We start from the raw sequence: 22361 nt of genomic DNA, 5'->3' as shown, positions 1-22361 counted from the left end.
TAGAGAATTTGTACAAAAGTTTGTATTTTATATTGGGTCATTTGATTTGAGGTCGTATAGAACTTCCATAAAAAAACAATTTAAAAAAATGGATTAACATTTAATCCATTATCTTGAATATCAATAATTCGCCAATTTCTAATATTTGTTACCAAAGTCTTTCTTTTAATTATAGAAAATATAAGATTTTATATTAACATGGTTATTTTTGGTGAACAAGACATTCGTAGATAATGTCGAAATATCGAGCTCCACCAAATAAAAATAAAAAACATGGTAAATATCCCGTTTTAAATACTGTTAGTAATACAAAATATTTTTTAATAATAGAAAATAGTTTCTTTTCTTTTAAATGTAAGCTCTGTATTGCCCACATACAGATCCAATTTAAGTAAAAATACACCATATACCTGATGCAATTTGATTACCATGGCTCTGTGAAATAATATCTAATATGTACATATATTAGATTTCACAGAGGTGTTACACAATATGTATGTTACACAATATGTATAATTATATATATATATAGGTTCTAGACCTATACGTTCAATCGACGTCACAATAGTTGATATATGTATATAGATATTAAGAATTTAGCAAAATTTCAAAAATTAAGCTTAATAATAATTATACTGGAACAATTCACAATCGTTGTATCCGTAAAAATATTCGCGCGTTTGCTCAATAAGAATATTATGTTATATCTGAATATTTAAATTACTTGCGTATTTTAAGTAGTTTCAATAACAATCTTAATTTTTAATTAATTAATTTGGTAGTAGTGGTCACAGAAATCGATTTAGCCAGCATCAAATATCAGCCATTATCACTGTATATTATGTGCACCAAGCTCAATGACCCGCACTAATGGCTAGGATCGGCCGGGCAACTCAATCTCGCCCAGTTTTAGCCGAGTTCAGGATAATTGACCGTTGCGTTTATCAGGATTCGGGAACGACTAATCAGGGCGACTAATAATCTCTCATTTAAAATAGCTAAAAGATTTTTTTTTTAACTTTCAAAATATTATACGCTCCCATCTTAGTCTATGCATTTTTTGATATTTAAATCACCCAATCAATTTTAAAAGAGAATTCACTGCTTAGCTTCCCCGAAGACAAGAGAAGTTTCGTATTCATAGTAGGATCTGCTATATTTTTCTCGTGCAAACTGCATCCTCCTATTATGGCTTTAGAAGTTAAAGGTGCTTGACTATAAGTATGACTATGTGCAAACCGTTCTAAGCTTTTGTGAAAGTTTCTTCTTAGAAAGGTGATCGTGAGTCAATTTAGTATTATTATATAAAATAAATACTGAATGAGTTTTACTACTTGTATCTCCCAAATAATATCAAATCTAAATTTACTTGATGGTTGGGCGTTATGCAAGCCCGTCGGGTAAGTACCACTCACTCATCAGATATTATACCGCCCAGCAGTAATAGTTAGTACAGCAGTGTTCCGGTTTGAAAGGTGAGTGATATTTGAAGAAATTATTACAATTTCTTAAGGCGCTAATATCTATGAGCTTTGGTTACCACTTACCATCAGGAGGCCCATTTCTACGTCCACATACTGACTCATAAAAAAAATATACGAAGAGATTATATTCGACAAAATAATATATATATTTATCTCCTAAATATATATCGCTTTTATAATATCAACACGTTAAAATATCATTTGGTTTGGAGAATATTGCCAAAATTTCTCATTTCCAGATATTTTCCTATAGGCTTACGAGAATATTTCCCTCGGGAAAACTGCGGTGCCTACTCATCGGTGTCGTATAGACAAAATGTATTTTGATCGAATATTATACTTCGCTGAAATTGGAAATAGCTTAAGACAGCTGGTTTTTTATATTATTTTACAAGACGCTCCGTGCGATGTCACCCGCGTTAAAAGTAACTGCTACGCCCTTTTGTCAAAGCATGGTGATCGCGTGTCCAACAAAGGGGGTTGTCTAACGCAAGAAATATTGTTCTTCAAATCGGAATCGTGTATTCTTTAAAAATCGTGTCCAGTCACCTCTGAATACGATGTCAAAACTCAATACTGCGTGCTCGAATAAATTACAGTCCAATGATTTACTGAGAAAATAAATGATAAATAAAATTCGAGCCCATAAAAAAATTCACCGCGTATTTTAATTTTTTTATTTTAACAGTTAAAATAAAATAAATCCTAAGAAATTATATAATATTTTCCTTTTTTAATCAGTTAAGAAATAACTGAGTTTTAAAGTAATATACATAAAAAATACAGACCAATTGATAATCCTCTTCAGACAATATTTGAAGTTGATTAAGAATTAAAAAAAAAAAAAAATCAAGCAGTGAGAATTTTTAATACGTTGTTATATATGCTAGTAATGTCCCTCGCTCGTATATATTCTCCGCACAAAATTCAAATATTAAAAAGAGTCTTTTTAAAAAATAATTTCGTAACACTAATTAGTGGGCTAACTAAAAGGATCCGTAATATGATGTAAAAAATTACAACCCTGAGTGACGTCCTCGAAGCTGACGTGTATTTTAAAAGATTTTTAACGAGAGTAGAACTGAAGTTGATGTATGAAGATTCACGTAAGCTTCGCGGTAGTCGCTTTAGAGGTTTTCTTGCACAAATTACTCAATACTTGTATTTGAAAGTTTTTCTTAAATGTTTGTTATTGGAACATTCGTGAATTTTTCAAAGTCAATAATATTAAAGATCCTTAAACATTCTCATGCTAAATCTATAAAAACATCTCATTTAGTGGTCTCACTTTGTGCCGTCTGAGTAGGTACCACCCACTCGTCGGATATTTTACCGCCATACAGTAGTATTTGATATTTTTGTATTTTCGTTTGGCATGTGCGGTCAAAAAAATTAAATTATTTAACGATGTTGATACGGCTCGCTTAGTATATTTCAGTTACTTTCACAGTATAATATCTTACGGTATTATGCTTTGGGGTAACATAGCCGCTATCCATACTGGATTTGTGCTGCAAAAGAGGGCTAATCGCGCAATCTATAACTTAGGAGCTAAAGAATCGTTAAGGTATAAATTTAAAGAAATCAAGATATTCACTGTTGCTTCTAAATATATATTCTGTAATGTTATGTATGTACGGAAAAATATTAATGATTTTATGAGAAAATGTGATACTCATAGCATTGGTACAAGGAACAAATACAAACTTGTTACTCCTGTTACTCGACTACATAGAGTCAGTAACTCCTTTGTGGGGCAATGTATACGTTTCTACAATAGGATCCAGGAAAGTTGAACATACCTCTGTTGCCAAATTAAAAAAAAAATTGTTAAGGATCGCTTGTGTGCGAAAGGTTATTATACAATTAGTGAATTTATGATTGATACCACACCTTGGGAATGAAACGATCGCCTCCTGGCTATTTATATTCATATTCAATTGTGTAAATAATTAAATTGACAAAAAAAAGACCCGCTGAGTCTTTCGCCGGTTCTTCTCAGGTCAGGGTTCTTTTTTCCGAACCGGTGGTAGTTTTTCATTTGACTATTAATAAGTAAGTATATAATGCTTCTATATTGAATAAAGGAATTTGAGTTTGAGTTTGAGTTTGAGTAATTACGGCAGACACTTTAGGTAATACGTTCAGTTACTATGACCGAATTGCAAGTTTACTCGTAAATTAATCAGTTAATTCATTCATCCATCAGAAGGATATCTGTTTGCTATACATTATACACTTAGTCTGGTCGGGTTCTGATTTGGGTGAGTGGGCCAATGTAACTAAAGCTACATACGATACCATTTCAAAAGGTTGGCGTTTTTGAACCAACGACAGATATTTCCCTATCAAGTATTCAGTGCGCTTGAACAAAAAATAACTTCGCTTTTTCAATACGATTGTACCTCGCCCCAAAGTCATCCGTCAAGTGTTCCATCGCATGTTGTCCAGGGAGTTGCGTGATTTTAATTTTCTCGTCGAATTCGATAAAAAGTTTGGTTTTATAAATTGTTTTCAAAGATAATCTATATATCATATTTATTTTCTCTTTTGTAAAATATAAATCTTAGTTTTTATGAGTTTTCACGAGATCTTTATTATAGATATAAGTGTGGTGGTTTACCTCTCGCGATGTAGACGCTAAGTTTTTTTTTATATTTAAGCTTTAAGGGGGTGAGGAAGGGGGGGAGCTTTGTACGAATTTTCATTATGGACAGCTAGTATCGGACCCAAGTATACCGAGTAAAAAAAGTAAATTTGTTACCAAGTAGTCATCTCTGCAAAGTCAATTCATCGATCCGCAAATATTATTAACTTTCCCGACTAACAAATTAAGCCTCCTCTCATCGTAAGAAGAAACCCTAAAATTTCTCCCACTATATTACTCCGATTCGGGAAATACAGGTGAATGGTCTCTCCTGTCGTCGCATTAATATTTAGACATAACAAAATTTAACCATCTGAGTAAACATTGTCAATTTTATATCTTATATAAAGTTATAACGAGAAAAGTTTTACTTTTCATTTTAAGGGATTCAAACAATAAATCCTCTGAAATCATTTTACACGGAATCTTCAAAGCATAGATACAATTTCTCACTATAAACTTAAAAACTCACGATCAGCCTATCACGTATTATTAAAATCACATTGTTTTAAATTTGAAAGGTACCTATGCTTTGTTTGAATACTAATTTAATTCTCAATTACTTGGTGCTAGTGTCCAAGCTCGTCTGGCTAGGTACTTAGTATTATTGTGTTCCAGTTTGAGGGGTTAGTGAAGCAGTGTGACTGTAGGACACAAAGAATCCAACATTTTAGTTACCAAGAAGCATTGGCGATACAAGGCATAATTAACATTTCTTACGACATCAATGTTTGCGAGAAGTAGAGACCACTTTTCATCAGGTGGCTCATATTCCCGTCCACCTAAATAAAGATTTATAAAGTAAATATATCACACCCTCAAATTACGCAATTATTTTTTTTTGTTTTAAGTGGTTATTAATTTTATTTATATTGTACTGTATTAAGAACGATGTAACAAAAACCCTTTTGGATTTATTCGTACAATAATATACAATGATACCGTTGCTCATTTGGTGAATTGGTGATGTATTCTTTATATAAGTTGTTGCCATTAACTTTGTTTTTTTTCATGTCATAGGTGGCAAACGAGCAGGAGGCTCACCTGATGGAAAGTGACTACCACCGCCCATGGACAACTTTTTTATGATTTAATTTAATTATGTCGTATTTACGATTTCTATTTTTCCAGTTATATAATATTATACTCTAGTATTAAACATCTATATTATATATTTATATTTTTTTTCATTTCATTTTTACACCTTCAATTGAAGACAAATAAAAGAATATTAAATAGGTTTTTTATGATATCGGTAGGCGGACAAGCAAATGGGCCACCTGTTGGTAAGTGGCTACCACCGCCCCTAGACAATGGCGCTGTAAGAAATATTAACCATTCCTTACATCACCAATGCGCCACCTACCTTAGGAACTCACTCACCCTTCAAACTGGAACACAACAATACTGAGTACTGCTGTTTGGTGGTAGAATATCTGATGAGTGGGTGGTACCTATCCAGACGGGCTTGCACAAAGCCCTACCACCAAGTAAAACAGTACGTCTACGTTTTGCTGTTATAATAATAATGCAGGCTTCGTGATTTTAGTTTCACAACAATATTTTTATATATCAAATGAGGTACTTTACACACAAAACGTATATTTACATACTTTCTAATTTATTTTAGGCTGCATCATACAAAAGGCTCTATATACTATATCCATAATTAATAAGAACCAAATTGGTGATTACGATTTGATATCGTCTCGCAAGAATTTAGACAGACTCAAAAGTTAAACAAATTCAGAGATAAAGTTGTACTTAAAAAACAATATATAGAAATATAACCAACTAACAAACCTAAAGAAATTCACATTTCGTACGGGGACTAATTTGAAATCAATTTCAATCTGAGTAAAAACTCCACTTTAATTTTCTTCACTTCCCTTTGACTGTCTCTCTGTAACCGTTTTACGTAAATTGTTTCCTCAGCAGCGCCCACTTATATCAATGGAAACAAAAACAGAAAACAAGTACATAAATACTATTTATTATATTATAAATACATATAAAAGGAAGAAAAATATTCACAAATGACGTAAACCTTAAACGGACATAAGAAAACTTTTAACTGACTATTTTAGGTTTCTGTGACAAAATTTTTGTACAAATTCACCTATGTGAATTCAATTCCTGTATGTCTTCAGTGTTAAGTGAGCTATTGTAATTTCAGGCAAAATAGCCATAATATTTTACTTATTGTTAGTACTATATTGACGGTGCATGTCGTTTATTTATTTTCGGGAAACATAATACATAAACCAATCAAGTTTACACTGATATCTAAAAACAAATTACAAATTAAAAGCAGGAAGCAATAAGGACTAGAATAGTTACATAAAGAATTAAAAAAAATATTTACAAAAATAAAAAATAATTAATATTAGTAACTAAAAATTTAAAAAATACAAAAAAAAAAATTACATAAGACAAAATAAACATTCATTGATTTAACAATTCACTGATGTTATTTTTAAAACTTAAAAGGGAACATGAAAATATATCTATAGTACTAAATTTTTTATTATACCTGTTACACGACCGATGAAGTTATTTTGCGCATATTTAGTTTTAGTACAGGACAAATCAAAAAGAGTATATTTTCGCTTATAAAATTTAGGGACATTAAAATTTAAACAACCAAATAAATAAGGGCTGTTGATAACATCATTTAACAGTTTAAAAAGAAATATTTGATCTCTGAGCATACGGCTAACTTCTAATGTACTGAATTTAGGTTGACTATAAGAGTTGTAAAACTTGCATTGAACATGATTCATAAATTTTATTTGTATTTTTTCTAGAGAATCTATATAAGTTTTGTATTGAGTAACGTACCAAACTATTGAACAAAAGAGTGATGGTATAATTTTTGAGTTCCTCACCAACTCTCAGTACAAAGCCAAGCATTCCGTAGGCCTTAGCGACGATATGGTCTATGTGAAGTTTAAAAGTAAATTTGCTATCTAAATAAATAGGTCCAGGTCACATCACCTCACTAACGCGGTTAACAATTTCGTCTCTTAGACGATACTCGTGAGTTATCGGTACTTGTTCACGTGTGAAAGAAATAATGCTACACTTTTTAACATTAAGAGGGAGAAGATTGTCGCTACAGCATTTGCATAAACCGTTGAGGTCGTTCTGTAACAACGAACAATCCGAAAGTCCAGAAACCTTTCTAAAGATTCTCTTGTCGTCTGCAAACAATAAAACCGAAGAGTGATCAAAAATTTTACAAATATCATTAATGAAAATATTAAATAGGAAATATATATTAATATTTCTTAGCAGTCGTATATGTATACCACGGATGTCTATTGGTGAACAATCATTTAGTATCAGAAGAATCATTTTTACGAATTCCTTGTTAAATAAATTAAAATTATATTGTAAAGACAGTTCGTGTAATTATAATTTCTGAGTTATTTATTTTATTATATATCACTGAAATTGTTTGTACTGATTATTAATAATCGTTCATCACTGACTGCTAACCAAGATAGCTAAAAGTAGAATAAATTCATGCCTTAACATATTTCAAGATTTATTTAGCCCAGTGCCCTTTTCAGCTTACTACACTCACCAAGGATCTCGTAATATTTTATTATATGACGTGAGCTACTCAAATGTCTGTCAGCGATCGTCCTAGTTTCCATGCATATTCGGTCATCCATAAAATCATAGACCTCCATAAAAACTAGTATGACACCAGGTTATAAAACAAAGAAGGATTTCCGCAGTATAATAACAAAGCAATTCAGCTTTTATGCTTGGATCAGCGTCAATTTACCTCCCTCAAATATGCACCGGTTTTAAATATCCCCGGGTCGGTGTTCAGGATTCTGAGCGCCAATTACAAGCTCCCCAGGGTTTTTTTACTCCAACATGCTCTGCGAAACTGCCTTAATTCCACCTCATCTTTTTTTCGTCGCGCAGGAAATGGAAGACGAACAGCGGAATTATTCAGCCGCGACTTTTTCATGGCGCTTTTAAGAATTGATTTTAAATAATTTCTCTGATTTCTGAATCGTTTCGTCTATAGTTCAATTGTAAAAAGAATAAAGATAAGCAAACCATAGTTTTACTTATTCCGTGTTATTTGCTACTCGCTCAGCAGCTGTATTGTGTACTTCAAACAGCTCATGATTTTTAATATTCAAGCTCTCAGCCAATGATGTCGCGGTAATTCGAAGTAAAGTGTTGTTTATTTGTCTATTCTCATCTTCTGGACGAAACAGTTTATTGAAAATAGTGCTGTATTATAAAAAACCAACTTCGTGTTCACTTCATCACTCATTAAAATATAGTTTATAGCGGTTTTTCCAATTATTATTAATCACTTTGCGACATCAATTCTACAGAAACTCGTAAGCACTGCACATAACAATCATTTGGATCTGTGTCTTGAGTTATGTTAAAAAATTGTATTATAAAGTGCTTTAATGTATGCTTCTCTTGTATTTTACATCAAACGTGCCTCTCTTTTGCAGACAAGTACTGGATAACGGCACATTGGTGTTCCTGCCGTTTTCAGCGGTGCAGTATCGCCAGGACGTCCACAGCACTGTTTATCGCTGTCGGGCGCACAACACACACGGCGCCATTGTTTCTCGTGACATGCGCACACAAGCAGGTCAGTTTTCTTCAATTAAATTCGGCTTTATATTGAGGCGGTGGAGGTTTCAAAGCATTCTAAGTGTTCCTTTACAAAGTTCATTTATCACGTATTACAAGTCTTAAGCTGTAAGTTAATTTATTATACTATATATATATGGCTTCATTTCTGTTCACATAACCCTTAATTAAATATGGAATTGGCTTATGTTCAACTGCGAACACTAGTTTCAAGTATAGAATAGTTCGGTATCAATTAGTGCTAGTTCTATTACGATAAGACTAAGACTTGTTTTTCGTTTTAACTACATATGTAAAAAAGAGATACTGGTATTTTTATCACCACTAAGATTTCTTAGAGAGCACATCATTAAATCGAATGTTGTTGGAGCTCTAAGCAAATATTTGAGAAAAACTAATTTAGTTTTTGGATCGTTTTAGATTTTCGTAATAAAAGTGTAATTTAAAATCACTCGCTTGAGACGTACAATATAAGGAATATTATGAATGTCATTGACAATGTTTAATGACGTCAATTGAGGCTATGTGCTGGAAAAGTTGTGATTTTATTGAACTTAAACATAGTTTGTAACATTTTTATTGTTTTGTAACATTTAAAACGTTATATACGTAATACGTAACATTTTAACAGATTATTGCAACGTATTAATAGATTTGATCGAATTATTTTTTAATAAAACATACACCCATTTTTCGTAAAATGTGAAAGTGAAAAGTCTAGAATTATATATTATAGAAACAAATGTTTAAATCATTACTTAATATGTTACCAATTCAAGACTCATACATGGTTTTACACTTGAGCTAATAGGTTCATTGGCGTATTAACTTGGACGCGATACCCAAGGGAAGTCAATTGAAATCCAGCAATTATGCAAATTTGAGTAATAATTCTATAACTAATGTACACAATATTAAAATGTGATTTTTTTTAACTTAAACATAATTTGTAACATTTTAATTGAAAATACGCCGAAGGTAAAAATAAAATATGTATTTAAAAATACTATAATTATATTATAAACATTTTCAATCGGTCGATATTGATACGGCTGATATCTTCAACATTTAGTTCATTAATTTAAAAGAAAATTCAAGTAAACATTTGATAATCATGGAAATTGTAACTATTTATAATATTATGGTATTTTATTTGAATCATTTTTATTTTGCTCTTTAATATGGAATTTAAATTCTAATACTGCTAATATGATTATGCTTGAGAGTGTATTTGTTACTTTAAACGTGTTTGTATTTTAATATGTTACATATCCCATTTACTAACAAACGTAATGACTGAGTACAATGGCGGACCAGTAACTTAAGCGAATGTAACCGTGCGTACCACTACTCATATTCCTAAATATCACAGACTGTTCAAAGCGCATAAAATAGCCTCCCTTCCGTAAAATAAAAGATTACACATAAGCCACCAATTGCCATACTCGACAGATAACGGATAGACCTCGACACGTGAATTGCACCTCGATCAGTGTGTGCCGGCCTGTCGCCCGCAATCATTCGATACGTGCAAGGAATAGTCTAGGTTTTGTGCATCGTCGATCGATGAAATATTTATAGCATTTAGGTTACAAACATTTATAGAACATTCTCGGCTACTTTTTTATCAGTACAGCGTCATTAAACCAGGTTAAAGATGACACTTTATAAAACCATCTCTAAAAGTCATGGTGCTATTTAAATAGCAGGTGTAGTATAAAATGTCACACCCACACTCACAAACTCTCACTAACACACACATACTTACATCACTGCTGTCATTAAATTTTATTTTTTCACTTTCCTTTACTTTCTGTATAAGTTAAATGGAAGAGCAAAACCTCCTGTCACGAGTATTTTATGCTTACGAAGAGGTCTCAAGACTTTCCATTTACTTTTCAGCGAGAAATGAGACAAATATTTCTTATTTTATTTTTTAAGGCGCTGGAAGAGATCCCTGCGTTATAAATTAAATTATTACAGTACCGCATTAGTTACAAACTACTTAACTAATGAGCTTAAAGCGAATACCGGACAATTATATCTAGCGATTTATCTATACTAATGTAAATAAGACGTTTTGTAGTGATCATCACATCACATCACACATGACATGAACGTGCACCGCGTTTCGGAGAAGGTTTTAATATTTATATAGCTCATCCACTTTAAACTTAGACGATTGACGTGACAAGCTTACTTGACAACTTAAAACTCTTGCATTAAATGTTAAGATTTTAACATTATTATTATGAAACGATTCTAAGGAACCCAATATTATGGATTATTGCAACGTATTAATAGATTTCATCGAATTATTTTTTAATAAAACATACACTCATTTTTCGTAAAATATGCTAGTCAAAAGTCTAGAATTATATATTACAGAAACAAATGTTTAAATCATTACTTAATATGTTACCAATTCAAGACTCAAACATGGTTTTACACTTGAGCGAACAGGTTAATTAGCGTATTAACTCGGACGCGATACCCAAGGGAATTAAATTGCAATCCAGCAATTAAGCAAATTTGACTAATAATTCTATAACTAATGTACACAATATTAAAACAACAATAATAGCTTGTCTGTTACTAATCTAGTGCCGTGCTAAAGTCCCTCGTCGTATAGAGGAGAAAGTTTGGAGGAATAGTCAGGTGGACGGGTAAACAGGCGCTTAGATGTTAAGTGGTCACCACCGCCCAGACACTGGCGCTGTTAGAAATATTAACCAACCTTACATCGCCAATGCTCCACCAACCTAAGGAACTAAGATGTTATCTCCCATGTACCTATACTTACATTGGCTCACTCAACCATATATTGCAGCTTGGTGGCAGAATACTTGATGAGTGCGCGGTAGCTACCATATCTATCTATTGTTGGATGAGTTGGAGTTAGAGAGATCCAAACAAATATATTTGTGTCGTAACTTATTTCAAAGTCAGCGAAATTTGCGAGATTGCGCACTGAAATGTTTGTGCTCACTCACATTTATGTAGTGGTCGGATCTGAACTGTTACAATACGGGTTAATGCTCCCGGCGCGGCACCACCCTTTTATTTAGCACTCTTCTATTTTATCTTATTTCTCAATTGCAGGTGGGTTGTACTCATACATAAAAAGAGATATACGAAATTGTATATCTACAAAAAGTCACGCATATTTATATTTGTGGTATAGTTAAATACCTAATAGATTCTTAGTACGTGTTTTAAGTTGTAATTTAAAGGCAATGTCTTCTAAAAGTGTATAATCGATACACGAGATTATTATCTCGACTCATCATAAGTGAAAAGCTAAACTGAATAATAGGTATATGACATATCAATTCTGATAATAACATCTAATGTTTCGTTGGATCTATAAATAGGTAGCTTCGTTTTTCTCGTGGAAATTTGATGTATATGAGATTTTCTTACAATACAATAATGTACATCTTCCGGTGAAGGAAAACATCGTGGATGACATAAATTGTAAACAAAAATTAACCAGGTGGAATTTTGATAATTTACTTTTGTTATGAACCCGCAATCATCTGTTAACTCCGATTAACAGTGTGACTGTCACTAAAATAACCCAAGAACGCCATCCGTACCTAAAAATCAAAGAAGCCCAAAACGATTGATAGCTAAACATTTACACCAATACTTTGAATAAGTATTGTAAAATATATTTAAATTTTATATATTGTCCGTAAAAATTGTTCTAAAGTTTATTGAAAAATATTCTCCTTAAGTTTACAGTTCAAGTGTATAATTTAAGTGAATAATTAGACAAATTATTATTTGATGAATAATTTGTTTTTATAACCGGTATGTTTCTGTTTTTATGAATACAACTTTATTCGCGTTCTGAACTATATTTACAGTCGATTTACTATTTATATTTTAAATCCCTGACGTGTCTTTCCAAGTAAGCCCTCGCTTTCAAACGTGACTAGAAATTCCGTAGGTTTTTTCACCTTTTTAAGTATCACCTCGCTTCGTTAGACGCGTTACTTGGAAGCGTCAGGATAACAAGCGTCGTCTGCTATCTGATACAGACCTAGGAACTTCAATAACACACACGTTGAAGCTACTATATAACTTATACCATAAACTCAGTGGCCACATTGGCATACAGGATACCTTTTTAAATATAATATATTAAAACAACGCAAGAATATGACTCACTTTATTTTTTGATTAAACGATTCCACAGTTTGAGAGAATCTTTTGGAATTAAATTTTTTTCTTTTACAAATTAATTGTAGTATACTCTACGATAGAGACAGATTGAATTACTGTTAATACTTTGTATCTTTCTATTGCGCATGCAACATGGAGAATAGTATAGTATATTCAATCGCCCTTCGATTAATAGTAAAGATAAACAAACCATAGATTTACATAATATTGCATTCGATTTGGTAAGAGCTATAATATTAGCATTTTCCTTATTGATGAAAACCGCATTAAAATACGTCGCGTAGTTCAAAAATATCTAATTTTTGAACTACGCAACGGCGATTTTTCCGAACCGATACGACTTGGAAACCTTCAAGAAAAGAGCGTACTTATTCCTTACGTTTCTCGTTTGTCGCTCCTTCTATTTGTGAAAGTCACATCAAAATCCGTTTATTGACTAAAAGAAGAATAGAAAGTGACTTTGTTTTATACTATTAACAGGTCATGTAGTTTATTTATAAAACCTATATTTAAGGTAACGTATTGTTAATGTTCGTGTAAAGTAGAAAAAGCAATCTCCACGAATTATTTTATTTAAAAGATAAAATAATTGATCTCTATTTATTTGTAATAATTTTTATACATGTATTTAAAATTAATTTAAATTTCAAAGTCGTTTGCACGTAAATCGCTCACATGACGTGATCTTAACACGGTATTGAATTAAGAGCTAAAATATTATGTAATATTTAAAGCATCCGTGACGGACACGATATTGAAATAAATTTATGCCAAAACATTATTAATAAAATTAACCTCGTGATACTAAGATAAAATTATTATATTTTCTTTTAATAAAAATAACTTAAATTGGTTAAGGTCATTAAGGGCTGGAGTTTTCAAATATCATCACAATTTGGAATAAACATCGATCTAGTATGAGCATGTACTAATAAAAAATAAATTTCGTAAACTTTTACTCACTTATTTATTTTAAGAATTTAAGTGTTCCATAGCGTGTTCAATAAGTTATTGAGAGATTCGACCGAAAATAAGTGTTAGATTTATTTAGAAATCAATTAGGGACCTCCCCTTTGTTTGTTTGGACGTTCAGACCTCTAAATCTGACCATCTTTTTTCCTAAACTCATATTCCAATGCAACACAACTGGGAATTGAGCTTACTATTGGAATGATATAATCAACTGCCAAACAACTACTTAATTTAATGCAATATAATTTTATTGATATAGCAACTCAATTTTCCATACTAAATGAAACTTTAATAATAATATTATGATTCGTATAACCAGTGCAATGGTCTGCAACGTCTAGCTAATTGCTCAAATAATCATACTTAATGAGACACAACTGCAATTTCATCAAAATTCATCACGCAATAATTCATAGACATTGATTTAATATGCGCGGTCCACATGTGCTGATGGTGTTGGTCTTAGGTAAGCGTTGCCCCTTTCACGGGCAACGTCTGTATATAGTTAAGGTGTGAAAACAAAAATAATCAAAGTCACTTATGTAATTTATAACATTAATGTTTTGTTTTTATATTTTTTAAAAAAGTGTGTAAATATCTGTATCTATGCTTATGGGAGCACCATCTGCCCATATAATATTTTTTAAAATCACTCAGATTGATATGTCGGGAACAGATCGTTGTACAAGATATCAATTTCTATTTTAGACCTAATATTTCTCCGTATTATACTCGTAGTCTAAAATTAAGTATATTGTTAATAATAATAATTGATTAGTTTTACTTAGAGATCAGAATTACTTCTCAAACGTAAAGGTACGATGTTGATAATACCTATCTCCATTATTTGAATTAAATGGTTTCAACGGCCAGCCATATTACTGAAAGAAGTTTAACGATAAATCAAACTATTACTCAAAATGAAATTACAGGAAATATAAAAATAAAATATGTATTTCATATTTTAATAATGCTTCAATATAATAAATCGTGTATTGTAAATTGGACTTATTCAACAACAAAGCCGGTGGCACCGTTTTGTAATGTCAGCTCTACTGTACGTAGAAATCGATTTATTCAACAATATTCCGTCCATGCGCTTTTGACAGCGGCTCTTTGTTGACCAAACGCAAGAGTAATTTAAATCCATTTATTATTATTCATTACTAAGTAAAAGTTACTTTACGTTTTATGTGCACTTTTAAAGATGGGATAAAATTAAAAATGTATTTAGTTGTGATGTAAGTTTTACGACATTTTAAATTATAGTGACCGATTTCGAGACCGAGATAAATTGGAAATACATATAAAGTACATGGAAATTCAGTAGTGCTTCCCTTGGTTTGAACTGGGCAACCTGCATCTGAGATTGCCATGTTCTAACCACTGGACTATACCGGATCTCAATGTTAATTCAGAATAAATTAAGAACTCATTATAACGATATAATATCTTGCAAACTGTGACATTAATTAAATACCTTCCCCGGTTCCGCTTACCGCGCACGCTGAAGGGATGTTAATTAGTGGAATACTGCTTTCGAAACATGGCGTGAGTGCAAGACTCGACATACGTTAATATTTTTCGTAATTGCAAGGAATATTTTACACTAAATATTTCTTTCGGAAAAATGATACTAATATTTCATATACATTTGATTTATATTGTAATGGTAAAGTCCAGTATTATTTTTATTTCCGTTATTGATTATTCTTAATGACGACTATTTCAATGTCGAACACAAAATACCAATACAACCAATATACGTATATAAGTAACTGCACAGAAACACCGTTTTCAATTAAGAATATTATCGTGACAAGGCTGAATGAAATATTCTTCTAGAATATAAATAAAAGTTCTTCTGACCATATTTTGGCACCACGATCGATATCAAGGACCAAGCCGGAGATATTCAAGAATACAAATGTCTGCGCAAACACATTCATCTTTGGTGGTAAAGCTTTATGCTTAGTTCATCTGGGTACCAACAAATGATCATACGAAAAAACCGAAACTATCAAGAGAGATTAATATAAAAACCCAAAATAGAAGTAATGTTTCACAATTTTTACCTATACAACCATAGACCCCGGCTTCGCACGGGTGCAGTGCTGATAATAAATACACTACAGAATCTCTTTATATACAACTTTCACAGGTTTTTATTGTCATTAATACAATACAAACCGTTATGTCTCTGCATTTTAAATCTGTAATATCTTCGAAAATATTCATTTAAATTACATTCTGTAAGGTACTGATCCATATTAAATGCACGACGTATTTAAGGCACTTAATTGTATAAGGATTATTTCTCGCCGTAAAAAGTAAAGGTTAAAAAAATATTATTGTGGGTTATCCCAAAGAGATAGACATATACCATCGCTGACTTTTTTGTAGACCTTTTTAAGGTGTACAATACTTTAGTACATTATTTTGATCTATCTCGCAGGGTTCAGCTAGCCTTTGCAAGCGCAAAGAAATGTGTTCATTTACGACATCACATTAGAAACCTCTAAAATTATCAGTGTTTCTATAATAATGGTTAAAAAATATATATATATATATCTCCCGCTGAGTTTCTTTCGCCGGTTCTTCTCAGGTCCGAGGTGCTAAATTCCGAACCGGTGGTAGATTTTTGACAATCAATAAGCAAGTGTAAACACTTCTATATTGAATAAAGATTTTTGACTTTGACTTTGACTTTGATATGTTATGCATGTTTTATACATATAAACTTTCCTCTTGAAACACTATCTATTAAAAAAACCGCAACAAAATCCGTTGCGTAGTTTTAAAGATCTAAGTATAAGCTGGGTCAGACAGACAGCGGGAAGCTACTTTGTTTTATACTATGTCGGGATATCGACATGTCTAGTCTTCAATTACACCGAGCATTTCTAAACATATTCATCGAGCATGTTACTTTAATACAAATATTATTAAACCGCAAACCTTTCACGGTTCAACGTCAGTCGTTAGCTCGTTATTGCACGTTATTAGTAAATCTGCGGTAATTAAACCATGCTTTATGGCTTAACCCCCATGTTAATTAATGAACTACGTATACACCTTGCGATGCAGTTGCGTTTTCAGCCATTTATGAGCTTCAATAAAGGTCTGCTGATCGGTTTAATTGAAACTTCATGGTATAAGTCGGTGTTTGATTTGATATTACGATATCGGCACATGTATGGCTTGTTTTATTTGTTAATGTGTATTTATTTATAATTAAGTAAACAGTACAATAACACAATACCAATAAAGTTTCCAATAATAAACATATCGTAAACGTAGAAATGAGCCAAGAGGGCCCAGTGGTAAGAACGCGTGAAACTTAACCGATGATTTCGAGTTCAAACCCAGCAACCACCACTGAATTTTCATGTGCTTAATTTGTGTTTATAATTCATCTCGTGCTTGGCGGTGAAGGAAAACATCGTGAGGAAACCTGCATGTGTCGAATTTCAACGAAATTCTGCCATGTGTGTATTCGACCAACCTGTATTGGAGGAGCGTGGTGGAATATGCTCTGAACCTTCTCCTCAAAGGGAGAGGAGGCCTTAGCCCAGCAGTGGGACATTTACAGGCTGCTAATGTATGAAATATAAACGTCAAACGTAATGTTTTTGGGGCCGCCTAGGGATGTAAAAGTCGCCGTTTCAATTTTGACCCCTTGGGCTATTGTTGTCCCCACACCTAGCTTGAAGCTCTAAATTTGAGGGGTAAATAGGAATATTAGTAATTCTATAAAAATGGATATTGATAATGTTCTTATTTAGAGAAGTACATGTTAATAAAAAAATAATAATTAATTAATTGAAAATAAGAAAAATATATTTAGTTATATAAAATTACTTTACAGTGAACATGAATATTAAAAAGTAAAGCAACAGCCTGTGTATATGCCACAGCTGGGTCAAAGACTCCCCTTCCTTCGATGAGATGTTTTGATGTGCGGGTTGGGGGATACACATGTGGCAGAGTATCATTTAAATTAGACACATGCAGGTTTCCTCACGATGTTTTCTTTCATTATCGAGCTAAAGATGAATTATAAACTGAAATGAAGGCCATGAGAATTCAATGTATGTTCTTACCACTGGGCCATCTTAGCTCAATCATGCAAACGAAAGATTTAGTTCAATTATTAAATAATGAAATTAATTTGATTGCAATTCACGAATTATATCCAGTTAATTACAATTTATTGTATTTCTTATTTATTTTTTACAGTTGGTTTTATATAACTATGTAGCAAAATGAATAGTAACACAATATAATATAATTGTATGTATATATACATGTAATAAATAATTAGACCAATTTGGCTTAGGAGATCTTAATCAAAGGCTGCAGCTTTTAATCTGGATGAACTAAGCTTAATTACTCGTGTTTATAATTTATCCGTCTATTGAGGAAAACATATTTAGATAATTTACTTGGCGGTAGGGCTTTATGCAAGCCCACCACTTTATGCCTACCCAGACGGTAGGTTCAGCAGATTATCTACCGCCAAACAGCAATACTCAATATTATTGTGTTGCGGTTGGAAGAGATAACGGGTCAGTGTAACTACATATAATTTCTTAGTTCCTAAAGTTGGTGGTGGTAGTGTTTGGAATGTTGGAGAACTTCCACCAACCCGCAACAGAGCGTGGTAGAGCTACCTTCATACCTTCTCCTTAAGAGGAGATTTGCCCAGCAGTGGGATACGGATAGAGCTACAGTGCTGTTAGTAAATTATAATGAGATTAATAAAGTTTATTTTTATGTATAAAGCGTTATCAAGGAAAACTTCACGGAGCATTAAATAGTATTTAAACTAGTTTAGCGAACTATGATAGTTAAATTGAGCTCGCGACCGCAGAATTTTCTCTAACGAGTGCATTCATTGCTTCCTTTGTTTTCAGCCATAAAACTTTCTTCTGTATTAAGCAAGCGCTGCAAAACAAACAAAAGTCATTGCAATCAAACTTTAATATCACGTACTACAATGATGGGCTTATCGCTACAACCGTATACAATGATCAATTTATATATGTGCCCGACGTGCTGAGTGAACTTAGCGAGCATTGTATGACACGTATACATACCCTTAAATAGAAATTTACCAGTTACCAGTGGAAAATTTATCGGTCACCGGAGCGCTGTTTGTATTGCTTAGTTAAGCCTTTATGACTTCAGGGTATAACGGCTAACTATATTGACTGTAGTTCGCGAAACTTAGTAACCGTGCTTATATAATACCTATTGTAGGTGAAATTGCTTACGGCTAGAAACAATACGTAGAACAAATTAAACTTAAAGGAAAAAAAATGTACAACTACATTATTAGTTCAACCAATTTAAAATAAATATATTATATTTTTTTCCAATAGGTTTACCTCTTACAGGCTCATTCAATAGTCATTTAACAAGACGATTATTTAATAAAATATTTTAAAAAAAGTAACATTAATAACGCAGACATATTAATATTTTATAATATACGTAAGTTGACGGAAATATGGAAAACCCGATGGTAAGACCAGCACCCACAGATATAAGCGCTGTGAAAAATATTACCCTTCCCTTCCAGAGCCAATGCTCCAACCTTAACTGTAGTGGTAACATTGGATCATTAGCTCACCCTTTAAGCCGGAACACAACAATACAAATATTGTTATTTGGTGATAGAATATGAAATGAGTGGGTGCTACCCAACGACCTAGAACAATGCAGTACCACCAAGTAAATTCAGCAAAACTACCACCTGGCTTGAAATTTTGATTCTCCTGACTTCTAGACAGGATATATAAAAAAAAATGTTGTTGACTGACATACTCTATGATTAAAATGGCAGAAAAGAGTAACTACTGAGTTTCTTGCCGGTTGTTCTCGGTAGAATCTACTTTCCGAACCGGTGGTAGCTTTAAATTTAATTCAACAATGTAACATGACGATTCAAAAGTGCTTTTATGAGCCTACTTAAATAAATAATATTTTGATTTTGTTTTATGAGAATAACCAGCAGGAGCACCCTTATCGATCAATTAAAAATTATAATAGGTGTACTAATAAATTCCAATTAAAATTATATAACTTAATACGACTAAATTACTGAACCATCTCATTACTCGTTACTTAGAAACAACCGGTTACTGATTTACAATAACGATTCGATTCGCCGATTACATCGAGATCAGGCGATAATCCTCTGATGGAAAATGAAAATGTTATCTGAGTTACAGATTAATCAACTTCAAGGCTTCAATCCACAGGTTGTCTAGAAGAGACTCGTCTTCTGTACATACTTTTGTAACATTGATCTCTGTATGATATTTTGGTTCTTTGCTGTGGATTAAAGTATAAATGATTTATATCTATACATATAATAAAATTGTAGTGTCTGTTTGTAATATTAAAATAACCACTTTTTACTAAATGCATGTGTATGTATACACGGTACATATACCAAAATAACATTTTTTTTTGTTCAATTTGTCTGTCTGTTTATTCCGGCTAATCTCTGGAACGGCTCGACCGATTTTGACGGGAATTTCACTGGAAAATACTTATGTAATAAGGAGTAAATTAGGCTACAACAATAACTTTTTCGTCAAATGCAAATGCGTACAAAGTCGCGGGCACAGCTAGTATATATATCCAATTCAAATATGCTTTTATGGGTCTATTTGGATATGATATTTTTATTTTGAGTTTTAATACGAAACAATCGTTCGATTTCATTGTAAGATGCGACGACGATATCTGAAGTTTACTACCACAGAATTGGAGTAGACTGGATACCGCAAAGCGTCCGAGTGTGTTCACCACCACAACCAAGTGTGCTCAGAGTTTATGCTATTTACAAACTCACTACTTCTACTTTAGTTTGTGTTCATGTAACTGTGACTTTATAAATTGTAAAAACTCTTCTAGGTTAATAAATCCTTCTAGGTTAAAGTAATTTTGTCGCTCATAGCTGTACTAATTTTAAAATATTTATCATTATGTTCAAGTATGGCTGGGGTGACGTCATTGTAGGTTTAAAAAAGGACACGCTTTGGTGACAACCAAAGGGTATCTAGGCTATTCTAAGTCTGTGACTGCTATACAGAAACATATATATTATTACCATATTATTGCAATATTAAGATCTGAGGGCAAATGAAAAATATCGTCAAATTCTTTCCGTCTTATTCAAAACCGTGAATAATATCTTTTGAGCTGTGAATGATGCTCGCGAGGGACTCCATGTCACTTCATCACTCACCCCGTCCCCGTCTCCTTAAGTATGATCATCTATAACGTCATGACATAATTTAACAAAGAGACTGCCAGAGATATCGAGCGGGATACACTCCAATGACAACAGAATGTATTTTCGTTCTCAAATAATAAATATTCTACGGTGACTGTCGAAATATTTATGGAGCCCGGGATAAAATTGCCGGTAGGTACTACTCTTTAAGATTTATACAGGATTCGTATCCTTTCGATTACAATAAATAAAATTGAATATGTAAAAATAAGCGTTAATCTGTACAATTAAGATACCATTAAGTATATTTCATCAAAATCAATTTAAAAAGTTAGAGTCGAGATAGCTCAGTGGTTAAAACACGTGCATCTTAACTGATGTTCGCGGATACAAACCCAGCCATTTTCATGTGCTTTTAATTTATATCATGCACGGCGATGAAATAACGAATCGTGAGGAAACCAGTATGAGTCTAAATTTACTCCAAAGCTTCTCCTTAAAAAGTTACAACAACTTAAATTTTACGTAGATAATTATTTCGTTATAGCAAGCACGAAAAATAACCTGAATTTATCGAAATTATCCTGGGATAGGATTGAAAATTTTGTTCGTTTTTAGTCGTAGGTAGGCGGACTGGCAAAATAGGCCACCCCTCATATCACCAATGCGACACCAACCACCAACTAATATGTTATGGCTTCAATTTAGTTACACTGAGTTACTCACCCTTCAAACTAAATACTAAATACTGCAGCTTTGTAGTTGAATATATGATGACTGGGTTACCCAGACTTCCCCATTGCTCTACTCTTATTTCCTCTGTAATACTAATTTAACGCGAGTGAAGCTGCGGATCACATACTGTTTATAATGTTGCACATTTGTCAATTCATATACATTGAGGTCTATTCATATATACAAAAATTAATGTACTTATTATGTCCCAAGAGCCGAGATGACCCAGAGGTTAGAACGCGTGCATCTAAACCGATGATTTCAGGTTCAAACCCAGGCAGGCACCACTGAATTTTCATGTTCTTAATTTATGTTTATAATTCATCTCGTGCTCGGCGGTAAAGAAAAACATCGTGAGGAAACCTGCATGTGTCTAATTTCAACGAAATTCTGCCACATGTATTCCACCAATCCTCATTGGAGCAGCGTGGTGGAATATGCT

General features: G+C 32.6%; 1 protein-coding gene across 1 annotated transcript in view; it reads left to right on the top strand.

Annotated features, from left to right (window-relative positions):
• Dscam3 (Down syndrome cell adhesion molecule 3) overlaps positions 1-22361 on the top strand; it is a 200392-nt gene that overhangs the window by 76670 nt on the left and 101361 nt on the right. The window contains 1 exon segment of the mRNA XM_064216635.1: positions 8628-8770. Within this exon segment, the coding sequence (XP_064072705.1) occupies positions 8628-8770 (143 nt within the window).

This window comes from Vanessa tameamea, chromosome 2 (assembly GCF_037043105.1).
Source record: "Vanessa tameamea isolate UH-Manoa-2023 chromosome 2, ilVanTame1 primary haplotype, whole genome shotgun sequence".
NCBI classification, from domain to species: Eukaryota; Metazoa; Arthropoda; class Insecta; order Lepidoptera; family Nymphalidae; genus Vanessa; species Vanessa tameamea.
Note: the sequence above shows the minus strand (reverse complement) of the source record. Positions and strands in the feature narration are given on the sequence as shown.